This window comes from Anas platyrhynchos, chromosome 13 (assembly GCF_047663525.1).
Source record: "Anas platyrhynchos isolate ZD024472 breed Pekin duck chromosome 13, IASCAAS_PekinDuck_T2T, whole genome shotgun sequence".
NCBI lineage: Eukaryota > Metazoa > Chordata > Aves > Anseriformes > Anatidae > Anas > Anas platyrhynchos.
The window spans coordinates 10,068,174-10,088,504 of record NC_092599.1 but is presented as its reverse complement, the minus strand read 5'-3'; the positions used below and the strand labels follow the sequence as shown (position 1 = coordinate 10,088,504).

The following is a 20,331-nucleotide window of genomic DNA, read 5'->3' as shown; positions in this document are numbered from 1 at the left end:
ATGGTTCACTGACTTGTTTGAAACAAGGTGTAGATGGTTGCTGGGTTTAGTCACAAGGGGATTAAGGATTTGGTTTATGGTGGTGGTAATCATCGTTGTGTGTTGTAAGTATAGCTAAAGAGTCACTTGTAAAACTGCTGTGTTGGGCTTGGTTTGCTCAAAAGAAGAAGGGGGAATTGTTGAGGGATTTCTTGAAACAGCAAAAATCCCATGGCTTGCTGTAGCTGAGCAAACCAAGCTACCAGGGCAACTATGAGAAGTTCCCATGACAGTGTTCCCACATCGCCCAATTGAGGAACTCAGAAAAATATTGTTACCAGTAGCTGGCTTCAAGGACAAGGTCTATGTGACTGCTAATCACAAGGGGGTTGTTTTCTTGCAGGTGGGGTTGTTTTCTTGCAGTTGTTTGTCTGAGTGCTTTTGACCAATAATCTTGTGTGAAACACTGTCCACCCCTGTTAAGTTCTCTATAAAAGTTAGGCTATTCGGGCAATAAAATGGAGCATGATCTGACTCTACTGGTGTCTGTCGTGCTTTCGGCCGTGCTTCCTGCAACACAGGGGGTTGGTCCCTTACCACGGGTCACTCGAAGCCGGAGCACACCTCTTCCAGCTGCAATGAGATCTCCTTCAGCAGGCTGGCAGGGAGCTAAGCGTGGACTCCAAGTCAGGGCTGGAGAGAAAAGCTCAAGAGCAGTTGCTCAGCTGACACTAAGGGCTGACATTTTTATTAGATCTGTCTGGCTTTTGCATTAAAAACATCCTTCTGCCTACAAGTGTGTGCTAATGAGCTGTGCCTGAGCACAGTCTTTGGAGAGTGAAACCTCTGTGACCTCCGTACACAGAAGGGAGGGAACTGAAAGAAAAAAATAGATAACTCATTTCTACAGGCCAGGAGAAGTTTTAGGACATCACTTTTGTCTACTGTCTTCCACAAAAAGCAATTTGGTGGAATGGCCCATCTCTAGAAAATGAGCAAGAACCCATTGTAACTGCATAGGTCAGTTCATTTACATTTAACATAGTTTAAAAAAAAAAAAAAAAAGATTTGAGAGAGCTGGCCACCAAGTCCTAAAGCCATCAGCAGGTATTCTTAAGCCTCTGTGGAGGATGGCTAAGATATCACAAGACTGCAGAAGAGCAATGCTGAACTCAAACAAAACTAAACAGAAGTAATATCAGCGTAGGGGCAAGAGAATGACAAATCCATCCCCTTATCCTCAGTTCCCGGAATTGCCCATCGATGTGTGAGCTGCTAAAAGAGAACGGGGAGGACTAACTGCAAACCCAGAGCTACCACAGATAAGTCAACAAGAAGCCCACGCAACTTCTTTCTGTGGCAGAGCAGCATTTCTGGGTAGACAGAAAAGGCAAGTTGTTCTATCTCAAGTTCAGAAACGCTCCTGACACCATTTCATGTGCTATTTTTATAGGCATGTTTGGGAAGCAGGATACAGATGATTATGAAGTGTATGCAAAACTGATTGGGGAACCACACACTGAGAAAATTCATCAGTGGTGCACAATCAGAAGGGACGGATGTATTGAATGAAGGTCTGTGGGGGTGCACCCCCACTCTGGTAAGGCTCCAGATATTCATAAAAAAACCTGGATGACTGCTGAGAGATAGCTCCTAGTAAGTTCATTGACAGGCACCAGCTATGAGGGACTGGAATTAGGCTGGAAAACAAAATTTGAAACCAGAATGATTCATATATGTTCGAGAAAACAAACATACAATTCAGGAGAGGTGCACACAAGTTACCAGAACTGGGTAGGAATAACCAAATGAACAAAGGATGGGGGAAAACATCTAAGTGACAGTTCTGCAGGTGGACTTTTCAGATACTGTGGATCACAAACGAAAGAAAATTTCACAGTGCCATGTCATAGACAAGAAAAACAAGGACCCAGGTGGTACACAGAGATGGGCATAGCCTGCAAGCTCTGTAAAATCCTTTCATTTCACCCAGCACTGATAAAAAGCCTCAGCTTGAATGCAGCACCCAGACTGGGGTACCACTGTTCAAGACAGACGTGGTCCAGCTGGAGTTCCTTCAGACTGAGGCAGGGCAGTGGGGTCAGACACAGAGAAGACCACAGCCTCTGAGGGTTGGGGAGGAAGGAGTTGTCTGCCCTAAGGAGAAGCGAGGAGGGAGCTTTGAGAAGAGTGATGCACAGAGGGAAGGAGCAATCTGTCACCTGTGTTAGGATAAGAAGCAGCAGCACCAAAACTGCAGATAAGGCAGAAAAGAAAATTGCAGAAATGCAGAAAGCCTTTCCTTAGTGTTTAAGTCTAGTGAAAGAATTGGAGCTGTCAGATTGTTTCCAGCATGGATTCACTCACACACAAGGTGGACGGATGATAACGTAGGTATGGCTACATAATAGTTCAGTGCAGAAGGGTCCAGACAAACTCAGTGACTTTTCAAACCTTCTGTCCAGTTTTGGCTCAAGGAAATTAAGATCACTGCGATTCAGCTCCAGACCCCAGGACGTCTGTCTTGGTACGTGCACACCAGCTTCCTTTTCTCGTAATCTTTCATTTTGCTGCCACTGAGGCAAAGCTGACAGGGGATGTAAGCAGCTTGATGAGCAGGAGTTTTATTAAATAGCACTATTGCGATAAATTCTTTAATAAGAAAGATAAAATCTTTCCTCCTAGAAGGTTTATAGATAAAGATTACCTCCTGTCTTATTCTAGTGCCTCACATCAGTTCTCTGTCCCTTTCAGATATTGTTTCTCTGTTTCTCCCCCTGCCTATTTGGGAAGTTGGGAAGATCTGGGGCTATTGCAGAGAAAGCACAGCACTGAACAGGGGAGCTGATTCCCTGAAAATCAGCAGGCAGAAGGAGGCAAAGACCTATTAACAAGTCATTTTTCCTAGCCATTCCCACCCTGTAAATAAAGAATGAAGCTCAGGAAGAAGGCATGGGAAACTCTCACTGCTCTGCTTCCATCTCAATTACACTAAAAGCACAGCTTCTAACAGAAGGAAAAAAAATACACTGAAGGGAAAAGCACAGAAGAACATACTGATCTGCTGACTTCCTTTCTTTTGCCTTCTATACAAACTGGGTTTTAAAATTTAAAAAACAAGGGGGGAGGGGGAGTGTTCAGAAATTGCCTGTGCTGCAGTCAGTTGAGCATTTAACGTGGGCTGGTTTGTGCTGGGATCCTCAGCTGGTCACCTGCAGCAGCAGCAGGAAGAGACTCAGTGAGCTCTGTCACTCTGCCCACTCCTGCAGTGATCCTGCAGCAAGGACTCACTGAACATGAAGTTTACTAGAGCAAAACACAGAGCATCTTCCTGGACTTCAGAAAAGCCATAAAGCTCTTTGGGGAAGTGATTGCAAGAAGGATTTGATTGCCATGTCTCTGTTGGAAACACACTATTGCAGAGCCACACACGAGCTTACTCTAACCAGAAAATTCACCCCACCTTTCCACAACCCCTTGCATTTTCTGACTCTTCCCCTCTGAGAGACAGACAAAAGATCTGTGTTATGAAAACGTCCCACAAGAGAATGTTTCAGAGTGGCTGGTGGAGAGCTAAGAAATGAGAACCCCAATAACGGTGGGCCCAAGTCTGTAAGCACTCCTGACCTCCTGGACGCCTCTGTCAAAAAATCCATCCAGTTTCTGAACTTGCCTATCACACTTAAAATGCTAACGTAAGTGATAGAAACCAGCTCACTTTATTGCTTCCATCTCAGATGATTTCTAGATGAGGAGTCTCATGGAAAAGCCAGGAAAAAAAAAACACCACAACCTTGAGACAGCTGAGTGACCAAGAGAGCCCATCAAGCCTCAGCAAAACCAACCCCAATGCATTGCAATCAGTCCCCCTCAAAGCTTTTCTCTGGGCACTGAAATGACATAGAAAAGGAGGAAGGGCAGACACCAGACAAGGTGGGCACCCTGCCCTCCATCCCTCTTTGCTCTGTGGCAGGTGCAAAGGACGGCCTCATCTGCAGGATGCTGAGGGAACCAGCATCTGGCTGCTGAAAGCATGGACTTGGTCCTCAGGAGTGCCACCAGCTCAAGCTGTAAGGCTCTGAAGAAGGATCCCTCACCAGCTCAGTGACTGCACCATCTCCTTATTGGTGGCAGAACTACACACAACATTGACCCAAGGTCCTACAAAAAAGGCTTGGGGCTGAGAGCAAGAACATTTCTCCTCCTAACTCCCACCACCCAGACAACATCACAATTTGTAGCAACACAGCGACCACTGGGACTTGAATGAATGAAGCACCAGATGCCTCTGGTGACAAGGAACTGGACAAAAGATTCCACTCCATGGCTGGAGGTGTCCAGGAGATTCCTCCAGTGCAGTCGGTGCCAGCCACCTCTGAGCTTGGGGCCCATTTTATGGCTCAGCCCCAAGAGTAATAGGAGCTCCTGCCAAGCTGTTTTTTGATCTTTCCACGAAACGGCTGCATTCCTGCCCCGTTAAATCACGTGCCTGGACTTCTGCTGCCTACCAGGGCTCATCGCCAGGGCTCAGGCAGCTTTGAAACAAGCCCCAGCCCCCAGACAACTCATTGCTGTGCCACTTCGGTGAGTGGACACTGCATCTAGTCAACACCCATGGAATTAGGCAACACAGCCAGGCTAAGCTGCTTTGCACCTGGTTGACTTCTCAGATTTAGGGAAAAAAAATTCTGAAGTTAGGTTCATGCTTCAGGGCATCTAGTATTTGTACACCAAGGAGAGTACAAAGTCAGCCCTACACTGCTTTAGGCAATGTAAAATGATTATAAAATGCCACTGTACTTCCAGCTCCAGTATCTTTGCTTGCAGAAGGGAAACGCTTGCATCAGAGCAGAAGAGCATGCTCCATGCAGTACATTTAGCTGCAACAAGCCGAGCTACAGCATGCAACAAAGTACTGGAACACTGCACCCAGCTGGAAATACCCAGCCCGTCCATCTGGAGAGCCTGGGGCCAGGCTGTGGTGGCTGTGCCCTCTGCAGAGGTGCCTTTCTACACTTACATACCCACTCCTGTGCAGAGATGAAAGAGATTTCTGACACTCCACTGTAGTACAGTAACTCACTCCAGGTTTCTAAGACAGGGGTTAGCGTCTTGTTGCAATGGCAGATTTCTGGCACACGCTGCAATATCTGATAGCACAGCAGTGGATGACACTGGAGGTAGGGGTGCCGGCAGTGATCTGGCCGTGTCAGCAGAGCCCCTCAGCCCTCTCCCCCCCAGTAGCCCTCCTTTCACCACTGCTGGATGCTCAGCTCGCTCACACACTGATCTCCTAAATAAGGCGAGCCACCTTTAGCTTTTGGTAAAGAAAAAATAAAGGCAGCTGCACGGGCTCCGCAGCGCTGCCCTGAGAACAGACCCAGGGGCTGCCAGCTCCCAGCCCCAAGGGTGGGTGGCCTGGAGGGGGCTCTCAGGACAAAAATCCTTTCCGGAGAAGCAGGGACAGGTTTTCAAAATTCAAGCAGTTTATTCCCAGCTTGTATGCAAAGCTTTGGATTGGTAACGCACACACACACCCCGCCGAAAGGAGCGCGTGGAATTGCTAGCGATATTTAAGGGGGTGAAAGGAAACCAGAGCAAACAAAAGTAAACTGTTGGAAGAGGAGGAAAAGCAAATAACATATATACAGGTTCACTCACCAAAGTCTGACTGCAAGTCCTTTTTCAGCCCACACAGCATGCCTGCTGTCGCCTAGGAAATCATCCAGCGCCCCCCAGCCCGGGAACCAAAGGAAGAAAAAGAAAGAAACCGTCCTGGCCGCTCCAGTTTGCAGGCACCCGAAGCCGCTGCGATCCTTTAGAAAGAAAGGTCTTGAGTGGGGCTCTCCGGTCGTTTCGATAGGAAAATGAAGGCGGTGGAGCTGGAAATCCCGGCTCGGAGCGACCGGCCGGCGAGGCTGCAGCTGGAGAGGAGGCGACTGAGAGGGACGGGGGGCGGCAGGAGGGCGACCCCTCACGGCTCCCCAGGACTCTTCACGGCTCCTCTCGGCTCCCCACGACCCCTCACGGTCCCTCAAGACCGCTCACGGCTCCTCACGGCCCCTCAAGGCCGGCGACCCCTCACGGTCCCTCACAGCGCCTCACGGTCCCTCACGGCCCCTCACGCCCGGGGCGGGGACGGCCCCCGGGGGAGCTGCCGGCCCGCCTCTGTCCTTCATGGGGATTTCAGGCAGAGGGAGAAGAAGAAGAGCACAAAGGGGGAAATCGGACGAATTCAGCTGAAGCACAAGGGGAAATCAGGCAGCCGGTGTTGGGGGGAGCAATGCTGGGAGCCCCCGGGCTGCGGCAGCGGGGCTGAACGCAAGGAGAGGCTGCGGCTGCCGCGCTGCCTGACACACTTTCCCCCACCCCCTCTCGGCAAGTGCAGGCAGAGCCTCCAGCACCTCTCAAGGCAATGTCAGGCTGCTCCCGGTGCCTGAGCTGCCTCCCCGAGCTGCAGCCTTGTAGCATGCTTACAGGGGTTTAAATCTTTCTTGGGAACCGCCACCGGCCAAAGGCACCTGAGGCGGCTGCAGGGGCTGGGGGCTGGGTGGTGGGACATGGGCATGGTGTACTGGGTGCGATGCTTCCCGCGTCGCCCCAAGGAGTTTTTCTTCTCCTGGTCCTGCACTGAGGTGGAGATAGGGTGCTGGACCAGAGAGAAATTGCTGCAATCAGCCAGCACTCACTGCGTTTGCTGCTGAAATTAAAAGTGAAGCTGTGCTGACCTGCAGGCCCTGCTCTGGTGTGCTGCGAGATACAACAAACGCCCTGTGTGTGTACTGACCAGCCCACGCCTCATGTCCAAAAGGCAGCTTTCACCATAGCTGCTGGATCCTCTTGGGAACCAGCATCACCTACAGCAGCAGGATTATATCCACAAACAGTGAAGAGCGAGCAAAGCTTGGGATTTGTGAAGAGCCCATGCAAAGCTCAGCGTGGGTTGAGGCACAGCAGCACAAAGGCTAGCTACGATTTCGTAGGAGGGTCCAGTTGTTTGGGACTGCTATGATGTTTGGTTAAAAGTGGCAAAGAGCTTACAAGTTTTGAGGGAAGCTCCCAGACAGGCAGCAAGCTGAAGTCTTGTTCCCTTTGGAAACCAAAACAGGGTAACTCAACAGGACCCGAACACATCCAGCAGAAAGTTTTGCAGACCTGGGAACCCCAACTAACTCTGGATGGCCCACATGGAGGAGGGAACTGGGTGCCAGCCTAATACCAGAGTTTTTGCCTGGATTAAAATGCAGCAACATCTTTATTTTGGGCCAAACTCAGCTGTTTCATGCGCAGACAACTTATACAAAAGCAATAAAATTACTAAGTAAGAAAAACCTACTTACAAAAGAGATATTTTGGTCCATAATTTGTTTTTAAGAAGTTGTTCAGTTTGACAATAGATTTAATTAGTAATTGAGCTGAAATTTGTAATTAGAAGTCTTTTCACACAGCTATTAATGCTTTTGCTGCAAAGAAATCTCATCTTAAAGGAAAAAAAAAGAATCTCCAGTTGCACCACAAATACAAGAAGCTGCTGCTAATTTGGGAGCAGCACATTGCTTGGGATACCATGAAATGGACGTCTCCAATAGGATGTTTTAAAGAAACGCTAAAAACAATCATTTATGCTCATGCCACCATAAAGATTTTCCCAGAATATCTGCTGCACTGAGAAAGGGCAGGAGAGGACAGGGCTGCTACACAGTTGGAGCTGCTGGGTTTCGTGGGTGAGAACTGGACAGAGCTGCCCCACTCCTCTGCTGCCAGGGGAGGATGAAGACACATTTTGGCACTTCAGACCCAGAACTGTTTGTAGCATTTGCTGAGCTGGCTGGCAAGAGCACAGCCTGCCAGAGGCCTGGAGAGGAGAGGATAAAGATGTTTACTCTATGGTTTCTGGCCAAAACCCATCAACATGATGCTTGCTTCATGTTTCAGGTGGCAGTATATTAAAACCAGTTGAAGTGAATAGCTTGAGTCTCTCATGGGAGGGAAAAGGGCACACCGTACACACTGACAAAATTAGGCAGCCAGAAAAGACACATTATGACATCAAAATATATAGGTGTCATAAAAGTGTGAGGCATCAACCTAAATCATGGCTTGACAAACTTGAGTAACCATAAGTAGAGCTTTGACTTTTCATGAACACTCTGTACACTCTCCTCTACCTCCTGTGTGCCCTGAACTAGCAGCTACCTAAAAATGTTCTTGCAATATCAACTGCTAAACAAGCCTCATCTAAAAAAATGATGTCTATTTACCCACACACTGAGCCCACTGGAAATAGTGGATTTGTTGGGTAGAGGGGTGTTAAAAAAATTTTTTTAAGGACCTTTCCACATTACACACACGTACCAGCACCTGGTTTATCATTTCTTGTACCCAACGCATACTGCACTGCTCTTGAACTTAATATCCTTCCCCAGAGCAAACTTTCAAATCCTCCCAGAACCTCAGCGGGAGTGAAGCCGCAAATCTCACATGGTCTAAATTGGTTGGGATGACATTTGCAAAACTGACTTTTATGCAAACAAGATAGAGAGGACAGCAGAGGAAAGATCACAGGCTATTCAGAATATTAATTATTTAGTCTGCTGCTCGATGGATACTTGTTCGTGCGACTTAAACCATTACTTATTTAATCACTTCCAAAAGCATCTTTGTCAGAAGTCACAGGACTGGGGAACACTACAGCAAGATCCCAAAATGGATCATTTAGCACCGAACATGCTCTGAGCCCGGGAGAACACGGAGAGGATCTTACATCACTCCACATTAGGAAGTCTCAGGAGATTCTCTGAAGACAGCTGAATGAACGTAACGAACAGTCAGCCACAGAGAAACGAGGAGGCAAAACACCCAACCACGCGCACTTACGGCACGCAGAGAAATGCCGAAGTTCTAACCACACACAAAAATCACATTAATAGCAACAGAAATTGCTTTGGGTTAGGGAAGGTTCATAACAGACTGACGCAGATGCTTTCTATTTCTTTAAAATTCAGATCTTAAATTGTGATTTTTGCATTGCCAGCTCCTTCTTCCATTTAGGAATATACCCCTGCACATCAGGAGCTGCCTGGGGCTGCACACCCCCCTGCCTGCTCATCTCCCCCTCTAGGCTTGGTTCTGGCACAGCAGACCCAGTGCTCCCAGACCGCTTTCCAGGAAAGCTGGTTTTTACTGGGAACTCCAACCCGGCTCTGCACAAAACCAGGAGGTCTGGGGAGCCTACACCCCTCCTCGACTGAATTGGGCTTTCAGCTGATGTGGAAGAGAAGGAGGAGGGACAAGAGGAAGGCCCATTACTCTCTTGCTGGAAGAGGTTTCACAGATGATTACCCAGCTTTCCACTGGCCCCACATTTGCTCCATTTCATCCTCTCCAGCTTTTCTTAGCTGTACTTATTCAGAAACCCTGGACAACTGCATGCCAGCCTGAGGCTTGCAGCAGGGCTTTGGCCTAAGCAGATGCCCTGTTTTTAGCACACAGACCCAAAATGCAATGCACTCCTTTATTTACATATTTTTATGAGAAGGCAAGAATGGAGTTTATAAAAAAAATCTTTGAAGAAATCTCCTATGTAAACCATTTAATAATGGAGCCAGAGGAAGAACTCTTTGATTATCCTTTCCTTTAAGTGCAAATTCCAGCAGCCAGTCCTAAACATTAACTTATTAGAGGTAATGAACACCGCAAGATAAATTTACCCATCCGGTAGGCAATTAGAGCTCCCGCTGCATGTACACACAGAGCACCAAGACAGAGAACATTGCTAAAGGTACTTCCAAGGCCCTCATCCATCCCGTCCACCTCTAGAGCGCACTAAAACCATCACCGCACATTTTTCTGCTTAACCATTTCAGGAGACATCTGCATCTATCATTGCCTGGCTGCACTGAGGGGAATTGGGGGAGAAGCTGGCGGTGAGTGCAGGACGCGTCCCGGAGCTCTGTAATGGGCAGAAGGCAGTGCTGCAGTGACCTTTCCTTGTGATGCTGTCAATTTGGTGCTCCCCAATTACGCATTTTGCCTGTGCACCAGCATCTGTAACCGGACTGAAATGCGTGTTAAGGCAGCAGGCTTCTAGGTCAGGAAGTTCCAAAATGTAATTATTGGGTTTTCCAGTCTTAAAAACTGAAACTCTTCCCAATGACCAATGTCCCCAGGCAACCTCAGCAGCTCTCCCTCCCTCCTAATAGAGCAGGGGAATATTTCCTTCCATCCCCCATGTAGATGCAAGCCCAGGCACTTGGATTTCTACTTGCTAAAATTACAAAGTGTTTTCTTAGGGGAAAACATCCCATCCTCAGTGAGTCTGTGCCTAGGACAACACTGATCACCTACCTCCAAATCAGTCTGTTCTTCTCCTTTGGACCCCCAGAAATAAATTATAACCTGCAATGGCTCAGCCCTTTCCTTTTTCAAGTGTCTACCAGAGAACTGACTTACCTAGAAGATTTTTAGCCTAAAAGGAGTAGAGAAAGCATCTTGAGTTAATGGGAGTCACGAGCCCTTGCCAGAACCACACCCCCACCAAGGCATGGCCTCACACCACCCAAAGCATTTTCCAGCTTTGTGGGTTTAACCTTAACGGCTCACCTGCCTCCTCTGGGCAATTCCTGCTTACCCCCTCCTTTAGCTAACACTTCAGTCGGTGAGCTGAAGTTGTACACATAGGTACAAAACCCAGTAAAAGAAGCTCAGACTTGTAATGCTCGGTCTGGGTGGGGAACAGGCAGTGCTCTGAGCTCTGGGGAGCGACCGCATTTATGGGTCCTTCCCGTAAAGCCTTACTTCTTGCTAGGCAAAAGTGCTGCCCTGCTTCTTTCCCCCACTTCTTTCTCCTTATATATGCCATGCAATTTTTTTGTTACGTCACAGAGCATTAGAGGAAATCCCACCATTTACCCCAACCTGTGGATTTCTAGATTTGGGTAATCAGAATAGGAACAATTCAGGGTAGGAGACTCCAGTACTGCTAAGAGAAACAGCAGAAGACAAATAGGCTGCAGCAAAATGCAAGATCCCCTATTCCTCAGCCAGCCCTAACGATGCCGAAGAGCTCATTCAGGGACCTTGTTAGCAGAGGTCAGCCCAACAAAAGCGAATGTCAGCTTTCTGACATTTTTTAAGCTAAATGGAGATCAACTGGAGAACACGCAGCAATAAGCAATGCAGCAGGAAGGTAACGACCCATCGGCAGCCACCAGCAAGGTGGGATTTTATGACCTGGCAGGTCTGAGGGTTCTCTGAAAGCAGCACATAGAGCATCCAGAAGCAGATTTTTTGCTTTCACCCAGCCAGAGCATCTCTCTCCACCTCTTTGGCTGTCCTGGACAGAACAAGCACTTTCACAGGGCAAAACAAACACGTCCATGTAGCAATGGTCCTAATTAGCTTTACTTTTCTTGTGCTTTTTTTTTTTTTTTTTCCCCATCCAAATCGTTCATAGCAATGTAGCTAGCAGATATAAAACAGCCTTGGGACACAAGTCAAATCCTCTTGAGCACACATTGAACCAGCTCAGCAGAGAACTGGGCGTGAATGGAGGAACCACACAGAAACAGAGACCAAAAGCTGCACCACGTTGCAGAAAGAAACCAAAATGCTTAGCAGCTCCCACCTTTTGGGCTAGTAGTGATCAGTGCTCCAGCATGACAGCAACTCATTTACAGCTATAAATCCAGAGGGAAAATAAGTGTCCAAGCTCTTCAGTGATGGGACTGGTTCTCAATTTTAAGGCCATTAAATCACTCCAATTTACAGTGGATGCATGGCAGCTGCGCTTGGCATCTCAGTATTAGCACCAGCACTCACCTGGCAGGGCCTGTTCACAACTGCTCCTCTTAGGCAGAAATGCTGCTTCTTTTTCATATTTGGGTAATATTGCCAAAAATGAGAATAGCATTGGGCCTGTGTTAGCAGCAGCCAGCATCCACCCTCCTTCCCCAGCCTAGGCAGGCAGTTCAGATTAAAAAGCTCCATAACACAGACAATAATCATTAGAAGGAGAGAAGAAACATATCCCACTATGGACTTCTGTTCTCCCCTCTCCTCATTCCTCCCCAAAATTCAGGACAGCAAGTCTTCCGTCCTTCCAGCAGCAGTAATATGGGCCCTGGCACATCTCACCCCAAAGAAGAGATGCAGCGCTATAGCTTACTGTGGCCTGAAGGACAGGTCTGAACGTTTAGTCACATCCAGCTCCACTCCTCTCTTGAGGGAAGGAAAACTTCTGTATCTTCCCTTTAGAGATTTATCTTGGCATCCGTATTTTCAGACAACACTGCCAACGCAGATGGAAAAATAAGCAAGTGGGTCATCAGTCTTTGCAGTTGTCACCCGGTTTCTTTTCAATGAGTAGCAGTGTAACAATGCATTAACAATAAATGAAATGCCGTGTTAACACTAATTTGCATAGTACGGAGCCACAGTATTTTGCTTCCTCTATTCTCCTTACAAACTCTCCTGACCTGCATATGAATCAAGATGAAATTTAATTGCTGGGGCATTCAGCAGAATCACTGAATTCCTGCTTAATGAGGCTTCATTTGTACTCTGTAGCATCAGATACCTTCTCTCCAAGGTGCTGTGTTAACTAGTTCAGATGTAAAATATTTTTCAAGGCACATTTTCATATTCATTTTGACAGTCAAAGAAACAGCAGGAAAAGCATCAACTGCAAAAAGCTGATGTTAGTATCAGTAGCATGATAAGGCTAGCAAGATCCCAAGAGCACCAAGCCGTATTCCTTACACACACACACACACAAAAACAACTAACAGCTTTTATATCTGCTGCTATGCACCACCTTACAGTATCTACGCTGAGCAACTCTTCTAGAAAAGACAAGGCAAAGCTAGGTGGGACGTGGCCAAGGTCTGCCTGGGAGCCAGCCAACAACCAGGAGCAACACCAATCATTTTGGTGACTCACAAAAAGCGCAGCCCACAGCGCACCCAGAAGCCAGAGCCTCCGGGTGGCTCTGCATTCAGACAGCTCATTGAGCTTACCTCATTCAAAAGTCCTTGGCTGTGGTCAGAGGGCTCATTTCCTCGTCAGGTGCCTCAGCCTACGTAGCTGAACGGTTGCCTGAAAAAACAGCTTTCTTCTCTTTTTTTTTTTGCTTCTGCGTAGCACAGCCACGAGCAGCAGCACAGGCAGGGCTGCCCTGCAGTTGTGCATAGGGACCAACGCCTCGAGCCCCCTGAATTGCAGCTGACCACATTTCCTTGAGACGACCCAAAAGGCCCTACAGTGCTGTGCAGCATCCCGACATGGGGTGAAAGCAGGCCAGGCTCTCTTGGTGCTGCAGGAAGGCTCCCGGCTCCAGCCAGGTGCCCCAGCAGTGTTTATCCTTTTTCTTAGGAGTTACAGAACCTATAAAAGTCCTGTTTACAGCTCACCACCCTCACAGGTCCAAGCAACAACTGTGAATTTGTGCTGGCTGCAATAGGCAGAAGAGGGACCACAGTCAGTCTGCCATTTCCATCATAAGGGAAAAGAGTGGGGAATAGGGTACGGCGCAAAGTCGGCCCTAATTATCCCAGGGTAGCTAATTATAAAGGATGTAAATTGACAGAAATAAAACCACATGGTCAATAATAGTGTTTTTTAAAAGCTGGAAATTTTAGCCCATTATCTTTCCAGCTGAAAAGCTTTAATTGAAAATGGCTAATCTTCCAGTGGGTTCAGGAAGGGTTTACAAGCTAATTGCTCTCTTTTCTTTAGGATTAACACTGCGTTCTGTGAATAGGGGTGGAGGGCAGCAGATGTGCAGCCTTTACTCCCTTTAATCCAAATGCCCCCACTGCCACAGATGCTCCCAACGCTGTGCAGTGGCATAATGGAATCGCTTTCTCGCACATAAAGTGGTTGTTCTGAAATGAAATTACAGCCATCTATTAGGAAGGGAACAATAAATTTCCTCCACCACACATCCCCATCGCGAAAGACAGAGCATTAGCCTATAAAATCCCTGATGGAAGTAAATCTTGTGGGAGAGAGAGCGGCGAACAGATGAATTTACCATTCTCCTTTCATAACTGGTGCCTGGTGTCATTTGGACGTGGGCAGAAAAGGCATTATATGGCAGAAATCGGCTCCCACAAACTTCTGGGTGGCCGGGACCTGGCTGCTGCTCCCTAGGCATGGAGATTTACATCAGCAGGGGGGGAAGAACAACTGCCTTCCACTGAAGCTGGAGGAGAGAAATTACTTTTGTTTTGTTGACCACAACGGCAGCTACGACCTACTGGTCCCATAGGCTGCAAGCAAAGTTGGTTGGTGATCTGAACTCCTGGGGTAGGTGGGACTTGAGTTAGTTGAGAAAAAGGGATTGGGTGATCTCTGGGAGAGATGCACAGGAGGAAGGAGGGAGTGAAGGACCCCTAATAGCAAACACAGAGTGACCCCTAATTCTCAGAAAGAGTAGGGAAGGAAAAATGGATTCAAAGACATCTGAAAATGAATTAAATCAGGTTGTGGCCATTCAGCTCCTGTTGTTACAAGGTAAGGAGAACTCAGCTCTCCCTCTGCACCCACCCTGCACAGAAAATGAGGCACACAATGCCTCCCTGAAAGATCCTGACTCCCAGCTGGAAAGGGACAACACCCCTGTCAGCAAAGTATTTTTCCCTTTCCCGTTATCAGATGGCAGGAAAGCCGCACGGTGCCTCCCAGCAGCCTGCCAGCCCGCCCCACCCTGACTGCGCCTCCGAAAAGCAACGGAGCACCTGGGGTCAAAAGCAATGGGGAGAAAGATGAAGCACCTGGTGTTTGGATTGGAAGGAAAGCAAAGCCAATGTCTTGCAACACGAAAGCTCAGCAGCGCTGTCCAGAACCAGAGCAGCACCTTCCAGGGAGGTGCTACAGGAGGGACCCATCCCCTCCGGGACGAGCTGTCTCACAAACAGGAGAGCATCGCCTGGGCTTCCTCGGGATGGCCAGGAAAGGCATCTCTCCCTAGGGAACAATTCATCTCAATTCCTCTGAATCAAGTTCCTAACTTCAGCAATCTGTAAACTACCGAGGAGATTCGTCTCTTGAGAGAACAGCAGATACGGCTCATTAATTGCTTCCCCTGTTCCTCCTCCTCCTCCTCAAACCTACAATTTCCTGCTGACTCACCGTCAAAGGGAACACCCCAAAACCCAGCAAGAAAGCCCTGCAAACGCCACCCATACAACAGTCAAACCCACAGCAGCAGAAGACACAAGAGCTGGCGGGACAGATACCAGACACAGAAACATCAAAAGCTCAACAAGTTTTAAAAATACAATATATGTAAAGTTCCGCTGAAGATACGCCTTTTCAAACCCTTGCTGGAACAGTCACTAAGCTGCTGTCCTAAATCAAGTCTTTTATTAGCTGGAGAAATTGAATATTTAGTACTCAAACAAAGATGAATTGTTGCCAGTCAAGGCACGATACTGCATCCAGCAGCGATCTCTATCTGTCATGCAGAATATTTCCCAACTGCGGGAGGAAACCTCTACGGCAAGCAGACGGCCGACACGCAGATGATGGGCACATGACGGGATCAAAATCGAGATGGATGCTGAGACAGCAAAGGCCTGGGTTAGGAGGAGATATCTGCAAAACTCCATTAACACAGTGACCCAGTTTAAGCCGAGGATGTCTCCCCGCTTGTACCTTTTGATGACACAGGAGAAGAGGCAGCAAGCGCGCACTGTGCTACCTCGACAGCTGTTTGCATGCTGAAACACAGCAGTCACCTGTGGCAGCAAGGCATAAAAGTTAGCTGATCATTCATTACTGCCATAAGGCTCACAGCAATATCTAGAACGGGGCTGTTCCCTGGATATGTTATTACCCTGTGCTTTCCTGGACATTGGTTCTGCTGCTCGACGGAGCTGCTGCAGCAGTTCATGCTCCGGAGCTGCAGCTCCTGCTCCAGCGGCGCGGTTCTGCGCCAGGGCCACTGGCAACAACGCCGAGAGCCCCCGCCGCAGCCCTTACTACTCTGTGCAGACAAACAGCAGAACCCAGGCCAGAATCAACACTCCGTGAATTGCTGCCAAGAGGCTACGTTTTGTACGCTTGGCAAAAAGGTTTGACTGCCCCCTTTGTATTTGTCTTTGAAAAAAAAAAAAAAAAAAAAAAAAAGAGACACAGAGAGAAAATTATTTTCCGAGAGCTTTGGGAAGAGCTCTGAAGACCTGGTTTTGCTATCTCCCACCTTATACTACCTGACATCCCTGCCACACAGTAATAACCAGACCCGCTGCAGAACGGGAACTGGCATCACAAGTTTAAAAGGGCTCCCTAGAAAGTTTTTTGTAACTGCAATATTTTCTCCAATTACTTACAGAATGGTAATTTAAGAATATTTATTCTCCAAAATATATTGCGCTGTAAAGCCCTTTCACTCGGCTATTAATTCGTTGCTAAGGAGCAGCGCAGGGCTTAATAGGACGTGGAGGTTTGAGTGAAAATTATGGGCTTGCTCTCTCCGTAGCTGTGAACTGATGCATGTACATTGAAGGGCAGGAGGAGACAACAAGAAAATAGGCTCGAGAGAAATGATCAGCCAGAGCAGTAGGGCTTACAGGTGCTCTGAACCAACAAGAAGCCCCTGAGGTTGGTGAAGGGGATGTTAATGCCTCCTTGCAAGATTTCAGGAGCACCCCAGCAGTAACCACACACCCCTGGAGAGCATCATGTGGGAGGCAGACAGGGAGCCAGGCATAACTGGGGAACAATTACCTGGATTTTCTGTGATTTTCAGGGGTAATTAAGAACTGGATTCCTTTAGAAACAGCATTTATCTGAAGCCCGCAGGCTTGTTTTTTTAGGCAGCGGTTGTGCCATTGCGAGGGATATTTGTGATGTGAATCGCAGCCACGTTAAATACACTGCTAATACACAAAGCACACCACAGCCTCCATTATCCCTGGAACAACTCGTTCCGCGTGTGAAGCTCCTGGGCCAGAGGAAAATGGGGCTGGAGGAGGAGGAGGAGGGTGCAAGTGCTCTTCACAGGTTGGCCTTGTTGCTGCCACCCCAGCGCTCTCCCAAGGGCTCTCTCACCTCTCCCAGTGTTGCCACGAAGAAGCCCCACACTGACAAAGGCCCAAATCCTCCCCTTGCTTGGGAAGCCGCCGGCAACACAAGCGTTCGGTGGGACCCCAAGGGCTGGGGAGGCCGGTGGGTGCCCCGTGGCAGGACGGACAGACGGACGGACGGATGGCTTGGCCAGGATTCACCTCTCTGCAGAGGGCAACCCAAACACGCCAGCCGCCCTCGCTCCGTGGAAGAAGGCATTTGGCAGGATTTGACAGTTGAGTGAGAGAGCATAATTCCAGATGAAACAGGCCAGATTGGAGGATTTCTGCATAATTAGGAGCATAATGCTGGATAAGAGCCTCCTAAATACCCGCAGTTAACAGAGGGCAGCGTGCTCGGAGGAAGCCCATCTCATCATAAGGGACTAAAGCTGGCGCTAAGTGGATGCAGATCTTCATTTTCCTTAATACCCGAGCAGCCCCACGGCACTGAAGTCCTTCCCAGGACGTGCCAAGCCCTCAGCAGATCTCCTCGACCAGATGCCCTGGCTCGGAGGCACCCAATGTTCCCAGAGCAGCACCGCAGCTGTGCACGGACCCAGGCTCCGGGGAAGTTTCTATAGAAACAGGAATCAGATATAATTTAGGTGTTTATGTGGCACAGCTGACTTACACCAACTCAGCCACTTTTAAGCCACTGAGGCTGAGGAAAAGAGCCTATAAAAGTAAGGTGGGATTTCCTCTTGCTTGTCCTCGCTCTTCTACAAGGAGAAAACAATTCCCAAGCAAAAAAAACAGGACAGGGGTCTAGCAGAAACCCCAGGGCTTGTGACTTTCCCAAGCCCTTCCCTCCACTAAGACTATTGCCACCCATTTGCTGCCTCAGCTTCCCTCAGCACCCCTTTGCCTTCCTTAAAATAAAAAAGGGACTGCCTAAGGGCTAAACTTTGGCTTTTTGCAGATGAGGAGTTTCACGTTCTCTGGTTTTGAAGCAGCAAATTCTCAAAGCAAGTTGCAGATGACAGCTCCTAAGGGACGGTGCCACCAAACTTTCCTGCCCCCTCCCTGGAAACGCTCGCTGGAAGGCAGCTGAAACTTTGAACGGAACAAAATAAAAAATGTTGAAAGGGATGGGCAAGGAAGGGAAAGCATAGGGATCGAGGAGACAGCAGATTAATAGCCTGGCATTTATGGCAGTTTAATAATAGAGCTGTCACAATAGGAGAGATTTACTAATTGCAGAGTCATTTGCTATGGATTCCCATCAAGCTGCCATTTAAACCGCTGTGTGGTTTTAAGATGCCTTTTGAAACAGGGGGAGTGGGGAGAAGAGACAACACCCACAGTACTTATGCAGCTAAATTTAGGAAAGTATTGTGCTCTCGTGCAGATGAACGAGCAGACGAGGACAGCAAGGAGGGAGCCAGAGTTACCACGAGCCCAGAGGGGCTGGAGGCAGGTGCGGGCCTGTGTCTTCTTGCAGAATTCGTCAGCACCAGCTTTAGGAGCAAAGAGTCACGTTAAAACACTGATCTGAGAGTCCCGATCACTTGGGGTTGTCAGCAGGGAGAAGCGAGTGGGTGCTCCTTCTAACTGAGCTCACGGTGAGCTGCAGGTTTGTCATTCATGATTTCTCAGCACGCGAACCGTGCATTACGCAGTGCCTCAACCCGCCTTTGCTGCAGGAGCCTGCTGAGGGCACGAGGCAGCAAAGGAGAGCCCTGAGTGTCCCCTCCACCCTGCAGCTCCTCCCCGTCACGTCCCCATGGCCACCGGTGCCAGCCCAGGAGGGATTCACAGAGCTCCTAGACCCAGGGCACCGGGGCTGTTTGAGAACTGTGAGAGCTGCAGGAGGCAGGGGAGATGTGCCCCCCCCTCAGCCCAGCGCTGCCAGCCCACCCAGCCGGCAGCCCCAGGGGAGGCCGTGCCTTCTGCACCACGTAGGCTCTCACGGCTCAGCCGAGATGCTGGTGAAAAGGCCGTTTTAATCCTCTTTTTCATTAGGGAACAAGGAAGTTAGGCCAGGGCTTTGCCTTTGCAGATGATCAACAATTAGCAGCCTACACGAGCGCACGGCTGGGGCTTTCTAGGCATTGCAGTTCTGCTGTCATTTAATAACCAGCAGTGACTCAGAGCTGCTCGCCTCCCACATGCTGTGGCCCAGAACTCTGCATCTTTTTCATGCCTTTTCACCCCAGTGGCACAGAAGATAAGAGTCTATTAAACGAGGCTGCTTTAGCAGTGCATCTGCAGCCAATCTGACCCGCCAAGAGCATGATTTGATCAGGTATTATGTTCCCAAGGCTGTTGTTCAAATGCATTTGCAAAGAGGATGCTGTACGTGGGACTTCCCATATCAGCGCTGAGGACAGGAGGCAGCACCAGGTCCCATCCAGCCTCAGCACCTTACACTTGTACAGCTGCTCTTACATGGTTTTAGTCTACCAGGACCACGTTCAGATATAGACGAGGTGTGTTACATGGTGTTTTCTTCCCAGAGGCACAATCAATCCCTGCTTTTAGTGGGGTAAGACAGCAGAAGCATAAGTGATTGTATTTTAGGGGATGCTTTACCATGGGCATGCTCAAGTAGGATTCAGGTATAATGAACATACACTATAAAAAGGGTCTTCACTGAGGCAAATGTTGTGCTAGGGACAAGTTCAGGTCTAAGCAATTTCAGAAATGTTACTCTATGTCTTAAATGAGGCTCTTCAGTCATGTTAAGCCAAGCCAAGCCTGCCAATATATATGTTCCCTACACATTCCCATCGAGATGAAGGTGAAGTTTACCCCCAGCTCCCTTGATAACTGAATACCTCCCGAGAGAAGTGTCTGTGTCTCTTGGGAAGACACAGAAGGAAAAGGATTCCCTGGTCACTTCATTCATGGTACCTTGGGAAATCTCTCTTCAGAGACCACCAGAACTGAGCACCATTTGTTGTTGCTTCTGCACAGCATCCCCAAGAGCTACCCCAGCACCCAGGGCTTGGGATCCTTCTCATACCGCTCAGCTTGCAGTCCAAGGCCGGTGTCCCTTCACCAGTCCCTCCTGCATTGCCAAAAGCCCCGCTGCCACCCACCAGCGATGAAGAAGAGTGCCTGCTTGTTTCGGCAAGCACACACCGTCACCCCTGGCCCTGGCTGGCACTGCTGGGAGCTGGATCTGCTCCAGGAGCTATTGAGGCAGCTCTGCGTGCCTGCACTAGCACGTCCTACCCTGAGCACCGTCTTTGTGTGCTACCAGGCACCCCCTCTGCACAGATTGCAAAGCCCAAGGAGTTAGTCACCCCGTCAGCAAACCCCAAAACAAACACCACTA

General features: G+C 48.7%; 1 protein-coding gene across 15 annotated transcripts in view; it reads right to left on the bottom strand.

The window, feature by feature from the left end:
• The window catches only part of GRIP2 (glutamate receptor interacting protein 2), a 245,994-nt gene that overhangs the window by 75,740 nt on the left and 149,923 nt on the right, over positions 1-20,331 (bottom strand). Inside the window, exon 1 of one of the 15 annotated variants that reach the window (XR_011812396.1) lies at positions 5,641-6,270. The exons of 12 other annotated variants lie outside the window; for them this stretch is intronic. Coding sequence is in view for 2 of the 3 variants with exons in the window: in XM_038185848.2 (XP_038041776.2) it covers positions 5,641-5,680 (40 nt within the window). In the remaining variant the exon portion in view is untranslated. Of the gene's footprint in view, positions 1-5,640; positions 6,275-20,331 lie in introns of those variants that run through there. 2 more of the 15 variants (XM_038185848.2, XM_038185847.2) reach the window with 2 other exon arrangements.